The 17273-nt window shown below is 35.7% G+C and overlaps 1 protein-coding gene across 2 annotated transcripts in view; it reads right to left on the reverse strand.

The window, feature by feature from the left end:
- Positions 1 to 9915: 9915 nt before the first annotated feature.
- The window catches only part of PHF14 (PHD finger protein 14), a 163511-nt gene continuing 156153 nt past the window's right edge, over positions 9916 to 17273 (reverse strand). For both annotated transcript variants that reach the window (XM_072033614.1, XM_072033612.1), the window contains one exon: positions 9916 to 10783. In XM_072033614.1, the coding sequence (XP_071889715.1) occupies positions 10709 to 10783 (75 nt within the window). In that variant the 3' untranslated portion in view covers positions 9916 to 10708. The remainder of the gene's footprint in view (positions 10784 to 17273) is intronic.

Raw genomic sequence — 17273 nt, forward strand, 5'->3', positions numbered from 1 at the left:
ATCATTTAAGGTCTGATCCTTCCACAAATGTTTTAGAGCTAATTATGAGCATTTCTAAGGCTTTGCAAGGTACTTCCACCAAAAAAAAAAAAAAAAAGAAATCTACCCACATTGTCAGGAAACATCCCATAGTCTGGAGCCAAATCTTTGCTAGGCACATGTAAGTTTAAGTCAGAATAGAATGAAGACTGGCTCATTCATTTTTACTACAAACAACAACAGTAAGTACAATAACAGCAAATACGTCTAAATCATTGTGAATATAACAGTAAAGGGAATAGGCATTGAAATACATTGTACCATGCTCTATCCAAGATTCTAACTGCTCAAACAGGAACTCAAACTGCTCAAACAAGAACAGATTTCATTGATAAAATTTCTTTGTAATTAACTATTCCAATAAAAGTTATTTTCATTTTTATAAGAGTTACACCTTCAGCTTTACCTCAAGCTCTAATGAAGATTGGTTTTGCCCTACTGCAAAACTCAACTGCTCTTTAGGTCATTGGACCTTAAGAAGGTAGGAAATTAAATCAGTCTTGGTGTCTTCTAAGAAAACACTTGGAACACTTTACTACACTAAAGGAATCTATATCAAGTGGGACAACATGACTTCAGTGGTGGCAGCATGCCAAGGCAAGAGGAAATCTTTGGAGAAAGGACAGTCACAGTCTACAGGGCAAAAGTGAAATGGTTGGTCATAAATTTGTATTTAAATATGTTCAAAGACCGACAAGTAGGCAATGAATGAGAGCTTTGTGTACTTTTCTTTCTTTAGGAAGGCACTACCTTTAGCTGAGACTCTAGGCCTTTTCAGGGACTAATGTTGCACAAACTTTCAGTCATGAAGAAATGTGAAAAGGAAACAGGCCTGATGTCTACATCAAACAAGCTTTAACTTTCTACCCAGGTGTGAATGGCAAAATCTGACCAGATTACAAATGAGATGACCAGAAAATGTGGATCCAAAGACGTAGTTGACAATTATATTTTTTTAATGGAGTAACTTGTCCAATATAAAGCACTATTGCTACTTCTGCCAACTCACTTGATGACCCCAAACATTCCTCAATATTATCTCAGTCTTGTCTTGGTATAGCTAATTAACTCTTGTTCATGCTCCAAATTTGGTCAAACTCTGTCTTAAGTGCTGATACACAGATCAAGCAGGCTGCATTGCAGTTGCCCTATACCAACCATTCTGGTCCCCAAATACTCACTGATATGGGATAACAAAGTTGTAGATGGGACAGATTGGCACTCTGTGGCATGCTTCACTAGGCAGATCCTAAGAAATGGTAGGTGTTCCTGGGAGAGTGAGCACCAGATCAACCTCAGAAACCACTTGCAAAACAATGCTTGCAGTTGAGTGGTTCTGAAGCTGCTTAATATAATGGACTGACTACTTCTGAAAATATAGAATCATGGAATCATAGACTATCCTGAGTTGGAAGGGACTCAAAAGGGTCATCAAGTTCAACCCCTGGCTTCACACAGAACCACCCCAAAATTAAACCACATGTCTGAGATTGTTGTCCAAATGTTTCTTGAAATTTGACAGACTTGCTGTTGTGATGACTGCCCTGGGCATCCTACTCCGGTGCCTGACCATCTTCTCAGTGAAGAGCCTTTTCCTAACATCTAGCCTGAACCTCTGCCATCACAGCTTCATGACATTCCCTTGGGTCCTGTCACTGTCATCAGAGACAAGAGATCAGCACCTGTCCTTCCACTCCCCCTTGAGAGGAAGCTGCAGGCTGCCTTGAGGCCTCTCCTCAGTCTCTTCTTCTCTAGGCTGAACAAACCAAGGCACTTCAGCTGCTTCCTATACATCTTCCCCTCTAGGCCTTTTGTCGTCTTCATAGCCCTCGTTTGGACACTCTTTAATAGTTTTATGTCCTTCTTATACTGTGACACCTAAAACTGCACATGCTACTCAAGATGAAGCCACACCAGCACGGAGCGGAGCAGGACAATCATTTCCCTCAACGAGCTAGCAGGTACTATGCCTGATGCACCCCAGGATATGGTTGGCACTTTTGGCTTCCAGGGCACACCACTGACTCATATTCATCTTGCCATCGACCAAAAGCCCCAGATTCCTTTCTGTGGGGCTACTCTCCAGCCTCTGGTCCCCCAATATATCTAGGGTTGCCCTATGCTAACTGCAGATTCTGGCACTTGCTCTTGTTAAACTTCATATTGCTGGTGATTGCCCATCCCTCTGATTTGTCAAGATGTCTGCATGGCTAACAGCTCCTCCCAACTTTGTGTTGGCAACAAACTTATTTGTATACCATCAAGTCCTATGTCCCAGTTATTTATGAAAACATTAAAGAGAACTGTCACTAAAATGGAGCCCTGCAGAACCCCACTAGTGACTGGGTGCCAACCTGATATAACCCCAATTGTGATAACCTGACCTGTCAATTATTCACATTATTCACCCATTCTATTATGCATTTGTCTGTTTGTATGCTGGACATTTTGTCCAGAAGGATACTGTGAGAGAAAATATTGAAAGCTTTGCTGAAATCAAGATAAATTTACATCAATTGTCTTCCCTTAGTCAACTAGGTGGGTGACCTTGTCATAAAAGGAAATTGAGTTCATTAAACAGGACTTTCCCCTCATGAACCCATGTTGGCCATGACCAATAACTGCATTGTCTTTCAGGTGTTTTTCAATAACTCCCCAAATAATCTTCTCCATAATTTTACCAGGCAGTGATGTGAGACTGACAGGCCTGTAATTACCAGGGTCTTCTTTCTTGACCTTCTTGAAAATTGGAACAATGTTTGCCAGCTTCCAGTCAACTGAGACCTTTCCAGATTCCCAAGACTTGAAAAATAATTGAGAGAGGTCTCACGATGACATCAGACTCTGAGTACCCTGGGATGAATGCAGCTGGAGCAGCAAATCCTCCATAAGTTTGGGCTTGGCTGGAAGTTTATCATTAATGCAGTCATGGTCCTCCAACTCAGGGCTCCAGAAGTCCCAGAGCCCATCATCAGTGTTGAAGACAGAGGCAAAGGAGGTGCTAAATGTCTCTGCTTTGGCTATGTTCTTATTTGTGAACTGAGCGTTTTCATCAAGTAATGGAGCAATGTTTTCTTTGGTCCTTCTTTTGCTGTTAGCATTTTTGAAAAAGCCTTTTATATGGCCCCCACAGTAAAGGATAGCTTCAACTCTAATTGAGCTTTGGCTGCACAAATTTTCTTCCTACAATGGTGAACAGCATCACTGTAGTTCTTCCAAGTTGCCTAACCTTTCTTCCAGTGGCTGTGTGCTTTCTTTTTCTATCTAAGCTCTAGAAGAAGATCCCTGTTCATCCAATCCAATCTTCTACCCTACGTGCTTGTATTCTGACATTTCTGAATTGCCTGTTATTGTACTCTTAAGATTTGGTACTTGTATATCTCTCATTAAAATTAATTGGGTGGGGGGAACCTGTGAAACAGTACAAGATTATTTAAATAATCTTTTCTTCACTTCATGGCTTTTTGGAAGGCAATAAAAAATGTTCATCAATCCCTGTGGGTAGCACAAGCAGAGCAAGATCTACAAGCTTCCTCATGGGAGATGGACTAGTAAGAAGAAAATACTTAAATGCTTGGATTCAAGGATTATATTCATTCAGAGTAGGTCTGCCATTATTTGCTCCAGTATGAAGCATTCAGCCTGAAGAATTCTGCATTGCAGTCTTCCATTCCTTTGGCTCAACAAAAGCCCAGTAAACACAGAAAATTTAAGGATGTCCTAAAACACATGATCCAAACTATACCTCTTCCTCAGTCTCTATTTCCAGGCTGTTGGCATCTGCAATGGAATGAAGCTGTGGGGAGTGTTTTCTCTGTCCTCCTGTCCTGATGCTGGTAGCAGCCTCAATGTGCTGGATAACATTGCACTGATATCTCTGGAAGGTAAGAATTCCCCTGGCTGGTCTAAAAAGAGGCCCATACATTACAATCAATGTTTTCCTTGATTTTGCTGAACACGGCAGTACAGAATGCTCTTCATTTGAAAGTACATTTAGTTACTTACCTTTCAGAAGAAATGAATGGAAAAGGTCCAATAAAAAGGAAAGGTCTTTACCGAGGGTTTATCCGCAAGGAAGAAAGGGTAGTCTCAGTTTTGACTCCAAATCCTAAAATTGTGAATCAATAATAAAATTTTACAACAAAATGTAATTCTTTAAATACATACCAAGATTTACATAAGCAAGCTTATGAATAATTAAATACACATCCATAATGTTAACAACACAGGTTAAAGGGTGTGTTTAACAATGCCATTATCTGGATTATCCTTGGACTCAAAATAGGGCAGGAGACTTCTGGGAAACAAATGATGGCCAAAAGAATTTTCCACCTAATCCCTTGGCTTGATGTTTATAAATAAGAATGACCATAGCATTCCTTTTCAAGGACAAATATCTCATAATACAACATCTGATTCAATATTTGAAAGAGAGGTAGAGGACTTAAGAAATAAAGATATTTAAAAAGTTTAACTGATTATTAAAATATTAAAGGAAATAAAATATTTCATGAGATTATTTCATAATGTATCTTTTGTAGCAAAATGATCAAAATAAAACATCCAGTGTTAAGAAAAATCAGATAATCATGACTGAAACAATGATCCTTAAATACTAAGCATTGATGCTGGACGCACTCTTTAGACAATTATAGAATCATAGAATCATAGAATCATAGAATATCCTGAGTTGGAAGGGACCCTTAAGGATCATCAAGTCCAACTCTTGACACCGCACAGGTCTACCCAAGTTCAGACCATGTGACTAAGTTTTTTAAATCCAGTCTACCGGGACCTCTCCAGACTCCCAGGATCGTTGAAAAATAAATATTAATAAATATAAATTAAATATTTATTTAATAAAATAAATTAAAAAATAAATAAATCCCCAAATATTTCTTGTGGGTAACACTACCATTATATTCTAGATTTTATAAATCCCATTTCCTCAGCAGCTAGTTAGTGTTTCATATTCCTCAAGGGTTTTAAGCGTTTGTAATCATTGTATCACGTAGCCTTTAAAACCTTTACAACAGACCGATGATTAAAGATTGAAGTTGTCTCTGCATATTTTTCTTTCCATATCACTGGAATTGGCTTGTTTTGAGTCAATTTATGCCATGGCCCGAACTTGCAAACTATCTCTAGCTACAAATCCTATGGGTATGACCTCCCATCTATAGAAATGAAAGGCAGAAGGTTTTCAGATCACAGTAATAAGGAATTTGTCTATAAGCCACAAGTTTCTATACTTTATATACCAGTGCTTCACCAAGCTTTTTCACTCCATTATGAGAATAAAGTTGTTTCTCCCAAACTTTACACACCTGTTCAGTTACATGGTAGAAAGCAAACTGATTCTATCAGTAGCTCACTCTGCAAATCTCATTTGGTAGAAATGATAAGATATTCACAGTAAAATCTGGTGGCAATGTTATGTTGCAAATAGGCTTATTTTTTTTCCAACAAAAACTATCAGAAGTATGCAGCAGATTGGTAACATTAATTGCTTTCTGTAGTGATTCCTCCTTTGTTTAACTTTTAACCCCAGACGCCTCTCTAGGATGCTACAGACTGCATCACTTTACCTGAAGGAATATAGGCACAGACATGCTGTTGGCTTGTTATAATACATTTCTCTTCTACCATAAAATGGCAGACATAAACTTTAAACAATATACTGAAATGTTTAATTATTAGATCAATATGTGTATGATGTTCTCTACTGTCCTTAACCAGAAAAACTAACCAGAAAAAAATAGTCTCACTGTATCATTATTTGTGACTACACTCATGTTGTGCTACTAGTTCATCATTACAGCTCTTTCAAAACAACATGATTTGGCAAGAACAAAATTAATAAAAATTTGATCAGGCATAAAATGACTGCATTTTGGTTAAAGTGCAGAACAATAGCACAATATAGGTACGGTATAGCTTTTGTTTTTATTCAGCTGTTTAGTATGCTGTAGGTATAAATGAGAGACTTAAACCAAGCATCAACACTGAACCTTTTAGATGTTAATGTGATGATAGCTGTGTTATTATGAGCCTAATGATATCTAGTGCACACAAGAATACATAGGTGTCATGCTGGGAAACCAATGATCTGGCTCTCATTTTGACTGCAGGCAAAGAATATCTCATCAAAGCTATAAATTTCATGAGTCTGTTCCCAAATTTAAAACCCGTAAGGAAATGGCTTTCATGGTTCAACAATTTTAAAGGGTTGCTCTTACTTGGCTTTGTAACAAGGAAATTAATAGTTCTTCTAAAACAAATCAGAATTATGCCATAGCTGCATGTATTTTCATGCTGTTGCCTTCAGCATTTTACTTCCTTTTCCAGATAACATCACTGTGGAATCCATATTGAACTCACTGTGGGGAAACATTTATTACCTGCTATGATTTCACACTACAGCCTTAGATAGGTGATAGAAGTCATTTATTCATTGCTATGTAAAAATTGTTTTCTTTAGATCATGTGAAATAAAGTCAGTTTCTAATCAACCTTCACTTTCCACAGAGTAAAACCTATCCAGCCTAATGTCAGGGAGAGTTAGCTTCTGTAGTGTGATGCAGATCAACCATCCCAGAGGTAGAAGGCTTACGGGACTGCAATAACAAAGAAGTAGTAAAATGATATACTTCTCTTTCAGTGTCTTTTTCCCTTTAAAAACTGTTTGCCCAAATATTGATTCTCCTGAGAACAAATACTCATGTTTAAATCATTTTCTTAATGTAAAAGAATGACAATGCTCTCTAATGAGCAGAAAAATAAATATTGTGTTAGGATTAGCTTATCGTATGTCATATTTCATATTCAAATACCAAAATATATTTCATTTTTGGAGAGTCCTTATGAATGCACAACATTTAAGAGCCAACAGAATTTATTTCCTATGAACAAAAATTGCAGTGATAGAGAAATTTGCTCTTATCTGAGGATGAAGTGATTGTGTGTAACAGGAAATCAAAAGAAAAACAAAACAAAACAAACAAACAAACAAAAAAACAACGAACAATCAGTGTTGGAGTCCACAAAATCCTGGATAGACCACTGTTCCACAGAGGAGAATGAGCAAACATGGAGCACTGAACAAAAACCAACAGCAATCCATCACGAACTGTACAAAAACTGGTAAATTTGCTTTAATATGAGGAAAAGGACAGTTTCTCCTCAAGCATGGAAAACGTGATTATCCTCTAAGCCACCCTAAAATAGCTATTACTGGAGTAAATGAGGAAACTGCTATTCCCAACTGGAGACCACCATCACTGTCATACTTGACAGGGATGGAGTGGGAAACAAATAGCTCTTGATCTAGACTTTCAGCATGTGACTTTCATTATTCAAGGACTGCATGGGGGAGGGTGAATAAAATAAAAAGGACATTAAAATTGGCTGGTCTGGCACACATACATATATGTCTGTGTACATTTACATTCAAGGAACATGTTGCTCCATAAATATGGCTTTAGCCAGCTGAATTAAAGCTGTGTAAACTTTTGCTCATCCCATCTCTCTAAGCCTTTGAACATATTCAGATATTATTTAAGCTTCACACTACAGGAGCTAGACTGCTTTTGGTACCCAAGCTGGCTTCTGTTTGAGTACAGCATAGACATACCTTTGATAAAAGCCACAGTATTCTGTATCAGGTTTTCAGCTTAGTTCTGCTGAGGCATAGCACTGAGCAACATCATGTGGAGGCTTTGTAGGCCAGTTGCACCCATCTGCTTTTCCCAGTGCATTGTGTCCAAAACGTTTTTAGACACTGAGAAAAAAATATATGATGAAATTCACATCATTAGTCTGAACACTCAAGAATAATAATTAACAAAAAAAAAAGTCTGTTCAGCAGCAAATTTTAATTTGATCAGAATCAAGATAACAGAAATGAAGTCACCTATTTTGTATAGTCTTTATGTGACCTTTATAAAAGAAAAAAAAATCTCTCTTTAGTAAAATTAGCTATACTCAAGGCAACAAACAGGTTTCCTTCATTTTTGTGAAAGGGATGAATTTAGGTTGGTATTTTTGATTCAGTAAAATTTGTTTTACTTCATTCTCAGATTCAGCTGGTTATGATAACAGTGATCATTTTTATTATTTTGCAGATGAAAACTCTAATTTCTGTCATGCTACAACTTTTTAAATTAAATAAATTAACCTAGGGACAGATTTATATTTATCAGCTCTGACTGTGGACTTCTGGTGACATACGTTACGTGGCTGTTCTTTCTTTATGCAGTTGATATTTTAAGAATTTAAGATACAGACGTAATCATTTTAAGCTCATAGGCATTATGAATCAAATGGAACCTTCTGCATCTTTCAACATCTGTACTGTCTTTCTAACTGAGGTGTTTGAATGCCAAGTAATATATTTTCATACAAATACCGAACACCAAATATCTACCCTTCTCATCTTATGCACCTTTACAGTCCCAGTCTGTCACAGAGTTTAGACTCATGGCAAAAGAACAAACTTGGTGCCATGAACTGAAAAGCAATAGATCATTAGGTATGACAGAGAACCTATCTGCTAATTTTGGTAAGATAGTTTGGGTGGAGAACCCCAAACATTGACTGCCTTATAGGTGGGGACAGGCAGAGAGTCCAGTACACAGTCATAATCCATCCCAGTCAATAACTTGCCCCCATGCTATGCTACCTTTGTCTAAGCCTTTTGCCATAATTTCTACATAAACCCCACTCTCCCACCTTTTCTTAGAAGTTACTTGTTGCATCCTTTAAAATCTTGAAGCCTTGCAGCTCCTTCCAGCGGCAATGTTTCCCATTTTTTAGATCGTGATGATTACTAAGCTCTGAGAACCAAGTTTGGTTTTCTGGGTTAGCCTAAAAGAAACAGAAACTACATTCACTGTACTCTCTCCTCACTTGTGATCCTCCACAGTATTGTGCAGAATATATAGAATATATATATATATATATATATATATATATATATATAATAAAATTTTATAATAAAATTTTATAATAAAACTATATAATATAGAAAATATATAATAATGATCTAATATGCTATATACTATATAATATATATCATATATAGTATTATAGTATATTATAGTATATATATAGTATATTACAGTATATATAATACTATGTTATATATATAATATATATTGTGCAGGCCCATAAGGTCCTGCGGAGTAAACCCCTGTTTCTGTCTTTTCTAATTCTTTCTCTTCCACTACGATGAAATAAAAATTATATTCCCCCCTTTTATTCTGAGATGGCTACAATGGTTGATCTACACTAAATGGACCAATGCTGAATTTATTTTCTATTATAATTTACATGATAACTGCATTTGTTAAAATGAGGTCTAGTGTTATTAAACTGCTGTAAAGTAATTGTGATTGAAATTTGTTGAAGAGCCATGCATATTTGAACCTCATGAACCAGAAAATTTATAAGATATTGTTTAATCATAGGTGTTTTGTTTTTGAAATACCTGAAACTATAATTTATACTGATGGGATAAATTGAGGATGGATATTATTTACAATCTGATTTAACAGTTTATATTTTAATATACACTGTATATTTTAATATGCAGAATAACAGAAAAAATATGGAACAGTAGGAAAAGAGGTCAATTTTTTCAATCGGAGAAAAAACATTTCTCCTACAGCAAAGAAAAACTCTCCTCGAGGGACTTCAGCGAGTATTGCTCTAATTCTGAAACAGAATTAGTAAGATTATTTTTTTCTTTATTGCATGTGCGCAATTATCAGGCTACAAAGCTACATCTGAATGTCTTGTACTAACTTTCCCACATACTGACCTGCACAGACTTAAAAGCAGAGGTAATGAGAAAGGTTTTTCTGGAAAGGATGAAGGTGTTTTTTATTTTTATTTTATTTTTATTTTTAAGATTTTCATACTCACTTAAGGATTGATGACACAGGGAGAAGTCATTTTATGATTTTACAATGCAAAGATTGTTATGAAGAAATTAGAGCTGGGTGGGATGGCCTAATCAAGAACATTATTCGGCACTTTTTGTGACATTCATTACAAGATGATCACATAAAGACAAATAAGGTTTGCATGGAAGAAAATGATAATACATCATGAAATAAACTAGAAATCACAAGGTATACACATGAAAAAATAATTATTTATGAAAACACACTGAAAACACCACAAAATCTTTGCCTTCACCCAGTCTCCAGCAACATTTATTTTAATCAGAAGAAATTCCAGAACTTCTTTGAGAGAACATACATTTATCTAGAACACACATTTATCTAATTTTTAAGTATCAAAGCTCTTACTCAGAAATACAAAAATGTGTCTGAGCTATAACTATCCTTTAAGGATAACATCACTCATCAGGAAAAGAAAAAAAAAGTCCTGTTTGCTTAGTAAGTGATTTTAGTTATGAATAACTCATCAGCTTTCCACCCATGTTCAAAAAGCATTCATACATTTATTGGTATGGTGCTCAGTTCTGATAACTCAGCTTGCAATATAATCACAGATATCACCAGGAGCTACGTAATTAATTCCCCAGTGCAGAATGAATTTAATTTTCAATGACTTTATTGAGAATTTTTTTGTTATTTTTGCAATGAGAAACTATAATCACTGTTACACAACTTCCAAATATTTCAAACAAGACAGCAATCTCCTATTTTTTTGATTTTTTCTGTTCCATGTTCAGCTCCCGAGATAGACTTCCTGCCTCAGTTTCATTTTCATCTTCCTGTAAAAGAAAATGAGAACATGAGCATTAACCAATCTATTGAAGAAGTACGCTTTTTGTACTTAAACATATGCACAGAATTCTGTTCATACTTTTGTCATCTTTTGATAAGCATCAAAATAAGCAAAAAAATAATCATTAATAAATGAAATAAAAATAAAATTTAATCAAGTCTCATCATCTGCATTCATAGTAGAAGAATAATTTAATAAGTAAATGTTTCAGTTGGAGCCCTGACCAATCTACTTGTTGGTTATATATAAAAAAAAAAATCCTAAACCATACACAGATGGCAAGATATTCAAACATTTTCAGCAGACAGTATGTCACACTTTTCCTTTGTTCTTGACCAGAGGTTTCCACTAAATTATTTTCAAATGCAAGAACTTTCATCATTGTTCTAAAAATTACTTTTGAAAAGCATCTGCCATTGAAAAATGTTTCATTTTTTTTTGAGACCAGATATGTTTACTTCACCATTTGATAAAAGACAATAAATTTAAGTTCAGAGACACTTTATGTGCTGCAGCATCGTATTTTTGTCCCATCTAGCATATTTTCTTGACAGGTCTGCCAATTTTCCAATTACTTGTACCACCATATGTTATCTGAAGATCAGTCAGGTCTAAAATAGGAAACATGAGCATGTCAGGCAGCGGCATGCTTACAATATTCTACAGCTTCAACTCCAAGAGCTGGACTCATAATTCAAGATGGATTTTGCTGGATCACACTGAAAACAATGAAGTGACATCATAATGCCGGTCTTCATAGGAATGGATACTATTTTGTGTCCAGTACAAAATCATGACCTCTAAAGTATAAATTGCAGAAGTCTGAGAAAACTATTTCATAAGGCAACTTGCAAGCTATCACATCACCAACAGGCCTTATCACGCGTTCAAAGTACAGCCTGTTTTCCTGCCTGCATTTTAATTCACAATACAGAGAATCTTCCTTGCTCTAGAAACAAAAAGGAGAGCAAATGAATAGACATTTGGGAGCAAAGAAGCATTCTGGCTGCTGTAACATCACTCATCAACATCTAAGAGAGAGAAATGTCAAGGATATTAGGTGGGACCCAGAAAATCACAATGTGACTTCCCACTTTAACACAGCACCTTCATCCTTCTAGGCAAATGAGTTTATCTTTTTGCATCCTAGTCTTTCCTTTTCTACACAAAATACACAAAATAGAACAGCAACAGAAAATCTCATTAAAAACGTATAGTCTCAGATTATGTCACAAAACATTGAAAAAAATGAAAAGCTAGTTGCTCTACTAAATAAGTGTATACTCCAAAGCATCCTGTTTCCAAATTCTCTCACCTTCTGGAAGTAAGGTAGACATGAGAAATATGAGTTTCATAACTGGCCACTCAAGACTAAATGCATTTTTCTAACTTCCTGGACAGTCATCTCTCTAATTATGTTTTAAACATGTAGTGAGTACTGTGATTCTTCTAGTTCAGGTGAGGAAACACATCTATGCATGTGTGTTAAACCAAAGATTATTGATTTGTTTAAATTACAAGTGTAGTACATACTGAAGAGTGTATTGTATAGTACACACATAAAGGCCAAACTTCTAATGCAAATAAAGGCTAGGCAGACTGGGAAACAACAAAGGAGCAGTGTGTAACTGAGCTTATATGTACTGCTTACAGGAGACAAAGAATATCGCTGAATAAAAAAGCTATCCACAGAAACTGTTGTCTCGTATAGAAAAGCAGCAAGGTTCTTTCAGGATGGGCTTGAAGAAAGCAAATCTGCATGTTTCTGTAGATTGTTACCTTCATAAGTCATATTTTGGTGACCTCAATGCCAAATAACCCATCTTTCCAGTACATAACCTGCTGTTATTCCAATGTCCTTTGTCGTTTTCCTTCCCAAGGGGAATGTAAACCCTACACAGCCATTCTTTCCCAACACACTTGACTTAGTACTTAGGCTTTCCTCTTTTAGCAGAAGAAGCATGCAGAAATTTCAGAGACTACAGGAAAAGGACCTGGGTCTTACCTTCAGTGAGGACTATAGGAGGGTGAAGAAATATTAGGCTGAACATTAGCTTTCTGAGCTTGTTTTTTAGGACAAAAGGCTTTATCCAGTGAAAGACAATTCAGAAAAGAATCTTCTGGGTTTTTTTGTAGAAATGTTTAGAAATTTTGTTAGAAATGTTTTAATTTTGTGCTCATAAGGTTATGCTTGCTGTCTGGCAGATTTCCTAGTTTACAGCAGCAGCTGCAGTGCTCAGTGTTTTCTGAGAAGCAGAAATGATGGCTGACTGGTTAAGAGAAGTCTAGGATATGCTCTGCATGAATACTAAAGATGGAAGCACCTGTTTTGGGGTATTTTGCAGTATCAATGGTCTTTCTTTTGTTCATCTGCTGCTGCTTCAATGCGGTAAAACTTATCCAAACTGGTAAAATCTACTAGGTGAGTATAAATTGGATTTATGTGGCTGACTTCCACATGCAAGTCATCCGAGTTCCTGGTTGTTATTTTGTTATTTTTTGTTATTTTGATATTTTCAAGCACAAAAGCTTTCTAAATTATGTTGTATCAAATCATACTCCACATGGGACATCTTAGTTTCGCAGAGGCACTTTTATTTCAATTCCATTTTCCAAGAACAGAAAGTGTCACATATTATTTTGAAATGAAAATCTAATAGGTGACTTGTTGGAAAGGCATGATGGTTCATCTTTCTTAGGATATGGATTAACAAGAGGAGAAAATGTTTTCTTTGTTACATATATCATCAGCCAGATCAGTTCACTGAGCTGTGCATTACCACATGAACAACAGTGCCAGGGCAAGAGATGCCAGAAATAACTGGCAGGGGACACTGGAAAGTATGAACTAACTATTCTGACAACCATGCAGCTTTCCAACAGGGGAAAAAAAAAAAAAAAAAAAAGTGACAGCAGTGTCCTGAAAATGACAAATTTGCTAATTACTGAAAATTATCACAAAATTTTGACACAAACTCCTATTATAAAAAGGGTAATGTCACTGCAAGTATAATTGGGAAGGATTTTTGCAATTTTTGACCATACGCTAAGGTGTGAAGGCTTGCTATTCCTTCAGTTTGTTGACAACGCAAAATTTCTATAAAATTTTAAATATTTTCTCTAATAACCCAAGAGGCATCCCAATGATTGCATATACAATACTGAATTTGTTGGAGTTTCTAATGCCATTAATAATGTTTGAATGTTCAGTTAAATACCCTGTGTAACCTAATTATGAAGTAATGATGCCAGACTGAAAATTAAACATATTTAATATATTTGTTTTACTAATTACCACCTACCATTATAAAGCTTTTAATTCTGAAGGGTAGCAAAGGAAAACCTTTTATTTGTTTTCATTATCAGTTAAAAACAGTCTATGATGGCAATGTGTATAGTTGCTATTACTGGTTTACGTACTTCTGGTTATAAATACTGGATGAAATATGGAATTCTAGTTTCTGCTTTGCAAAATTCAGTTTGCATTATTTCTATTAGTACCTCACATCTCTATTTTTCATTATTATTTATTTTGCTTCTAGTCACTCTATGACTCAACTGCCTAGTGCATTCTGCCCTAAGAATTCTGAAACAGAACAGTCCTTTCAGTGTTAAAATGTTAAACCATCAAAGTAGGTCTTCCTAGTAGATGTCACAAATCAAACTCGTTTCAGTATCTTTTCTGACTACAGCCAACTGTAGACTCAAATATTAAGTGAATTTTGAATGCAGTCACATAAAATATGCCCTAACACAGATCTGATGACTTGTAGGAGTAGCAAAGGGAAGTGAATCCCTCAAGACTGTATTTACTGAGACTATTACTACTCTTACTGAAAAGTAATTAGCAGCCCAAAGGTTATTTTCATGTTGAAATGAATTAAGTTTACTAGTCTGGAATTGTTCTTTTAGATTTACAAAAACAAAACAAAACAAAACAAACAAAAAAACAAAACAGTGATGAGGAAAACAAAGGGCTTTAAAAATTGCCGTTAAACCTAATACTTTACATGAAACATGAGTTCAGAAGCTTCTTAAGCCACAGAACAGCTGGACATCCCAAGGGGGAAGACCTTCTACACCATCCTGTTTCTTACACCCTTTCCCCAGGCATTCCTCCACTTCCTGATGGAATCAAGGAACTGGATTAAAGGGTCCTTTGGCTGATCTACAGATGACTTAAAAAACCCTGAGGACATTTGAACCTCTTGGTTCAAGCTACTTAGTCTACACCTGGTAGTTGAGCATTAGTGGGTGACAGTAATAGAGAAGGGCCCAGAAGTTAAAACCGAGAGACTTCAGTCTGCCTCCTAATTAAGCATTGTGAATTGTTATGAAAGTATTGAGCATTTAGTAGCTCTGCTAAAGTGAATAGGAATACTTTGAAATTTAGATGCCTTTAGGTGGCAAAAACTAGATGTAAGAGGTTGACATATAAGTTCCTATTTCTGAAAATTTTGATCTGACAGTTGAGAGACAGTGTGTGCTTCTGTCATATAACTTCATCTCCTTTGAAAGCATGTTTAAGGTTAACTACAAATGTTACTCTGAGCAGAGAATAAGTGGCCCCATGTGGAAAATTTATTTTGTAGTAATTATTGCAGAATACTCCCCTATAGATAAATTCTGACATGAGAAAAATATATATATATATATTTATATATATAAAAGTATATATGTATATATATCCTAGAACTAGGGTTCTGAATGTCCCTTTCTCTTTTTCCCCCTTCAACAACCTTCATTTGAAATGTCTGAGAATTTCTTTTTATTCCATTAGTTAATTAAGTTAATTATATGAAATCTCAAAGATAATAGTGGATTAGACAATTCTTAACTATGCATGGAAATTGACACTGCACTGTACATAGAACAGATCACACATCAGTTAACTGCATTTCACAGATTTGTGCATTACACGACACCTGTAATTTCTAAAGTTTTATTACAAAAATATTTTTAATAAAATTAAATTTCTGGTTTTGACCTATATGAAGTTCAAGATGTGTTATATGAACTTAATAAATATATATATATCATAGTATGATGAACATCTGAATAAATTAGCTAAAATAAAATTTGTACTACTAAGAAATGACTGAAGGGTTTTCCATGCTATCACATAATCTAGAAATACCACCTCAAAAACACTCAGAACCAAATTCCAATATTATTACTTTTTGTACTACCTTAACCCAAAAGAGGTGTAATATGATTAATATACTAGGCTTCAGTGAGGGTGTCCAGCTGGTCATAAGAAACACCAACTGTTCCAAACTATAAAAAATAAAAGTCTTTAAACCTCTGTAAGGAAATAAAGACAAAACAAGAGAAAGATTATGTTTTGTATTCAAGTATAATGAATGTAACTATGATGTAGACTCCAGAAGAACAAAGATTGTTCTTCCATGGAAGCACATGGTCAAAGAACCTGTGAGACTCTCTATATGGATGTTTCCTCCAAACTGCAGAATCTAAACGTCTCATTTGATTGAACCACAAACCTCACACAACTACTAAATGGCCTCAGTGCTGGAGGTGCGGCCAGGCAGGTCACTGCTGCCAGCAGGAAGAACACAACCAGACTCTTCTGAGGGCAGCAGTTTTACACACTCAAGTAGATGGAAAGCAATATTTGCTAACTTGGTGTGGTACTTATAAATACAAGTCACTACATACAATCAAGATGTTACAGTTCATGGACATTGCAGTTTATATCTCATTGGGAGGATGTTTGCATACTAGCATTTTTAAAACCTCAACCTAGACAGCAGGTATTTCATCATCTATCTCACAGATTCTAGACTACAAAACATCATCTGGAAGCAGGTAAAAATACTAACTGTATGAAAATACAACAGGACAAAGGGACTTTAGAAACGATGAGAGCTAAATTCTTCCTTTCCAATTGAATATGCCAAATTTGGAGGAAAAGGAGTTTGCAGGATTATAAATTGAGAATTAAGCCAGTCTTTCTGTTAAATCAGCAAAAGGTGAGCATCCAACACTAAAATTCAGAAGTTATTTTTCTTCCAAAGCCCATGCTATCTGCTTCAAATGTATTGCTGACAACCCTTATAACGAAGAGTGGCGCAAGAATACAGAGTACAACTGGAACAGTTCTTTACCAATGGATATGAGAAGCAAATATAAATTTCTCGTGATAGATGACAGTTTTCTGTCACTGCAGCACTTCAGTGATAAGGCAGCTGTTTGTTTCCCAGGAAAAGGAGACCCTTGCTACATGGATCATTTTCATAGTGACAGCCTTGACAAGTTTGACATTTGCTTCATGAAGTATTCTGAAGCAGACGTCAAGAAAATGCACCCTCTGGGACCACTGGCAAGCTGACAGTCGTACCTTTTAACGTGCATCTCCATTAATTCTTACTGTCAGACCCCACCGAATTCCTACAACAAAATCTCAGCTGATCTGGTAACATTCAAAAAATGGAGGCTATGAATGAGCTAAGCAT

Source organism: Anas platyrhynchos, chromosome 2 (genome assembly GCF_047663525.1).
Source record: "Anas platyrhynchos isolate ZD024472 breed Pekin duck chromosome 2, IASCAAS_PekinDuck_T2T, whole genome shotgun sequence".
Classification (NCBI taxonomy): Eukaryota; Metazoa; Chordata; class Aves; order Anseriformes; family Anatidae; genus Anas; species Anas platyrhynchos.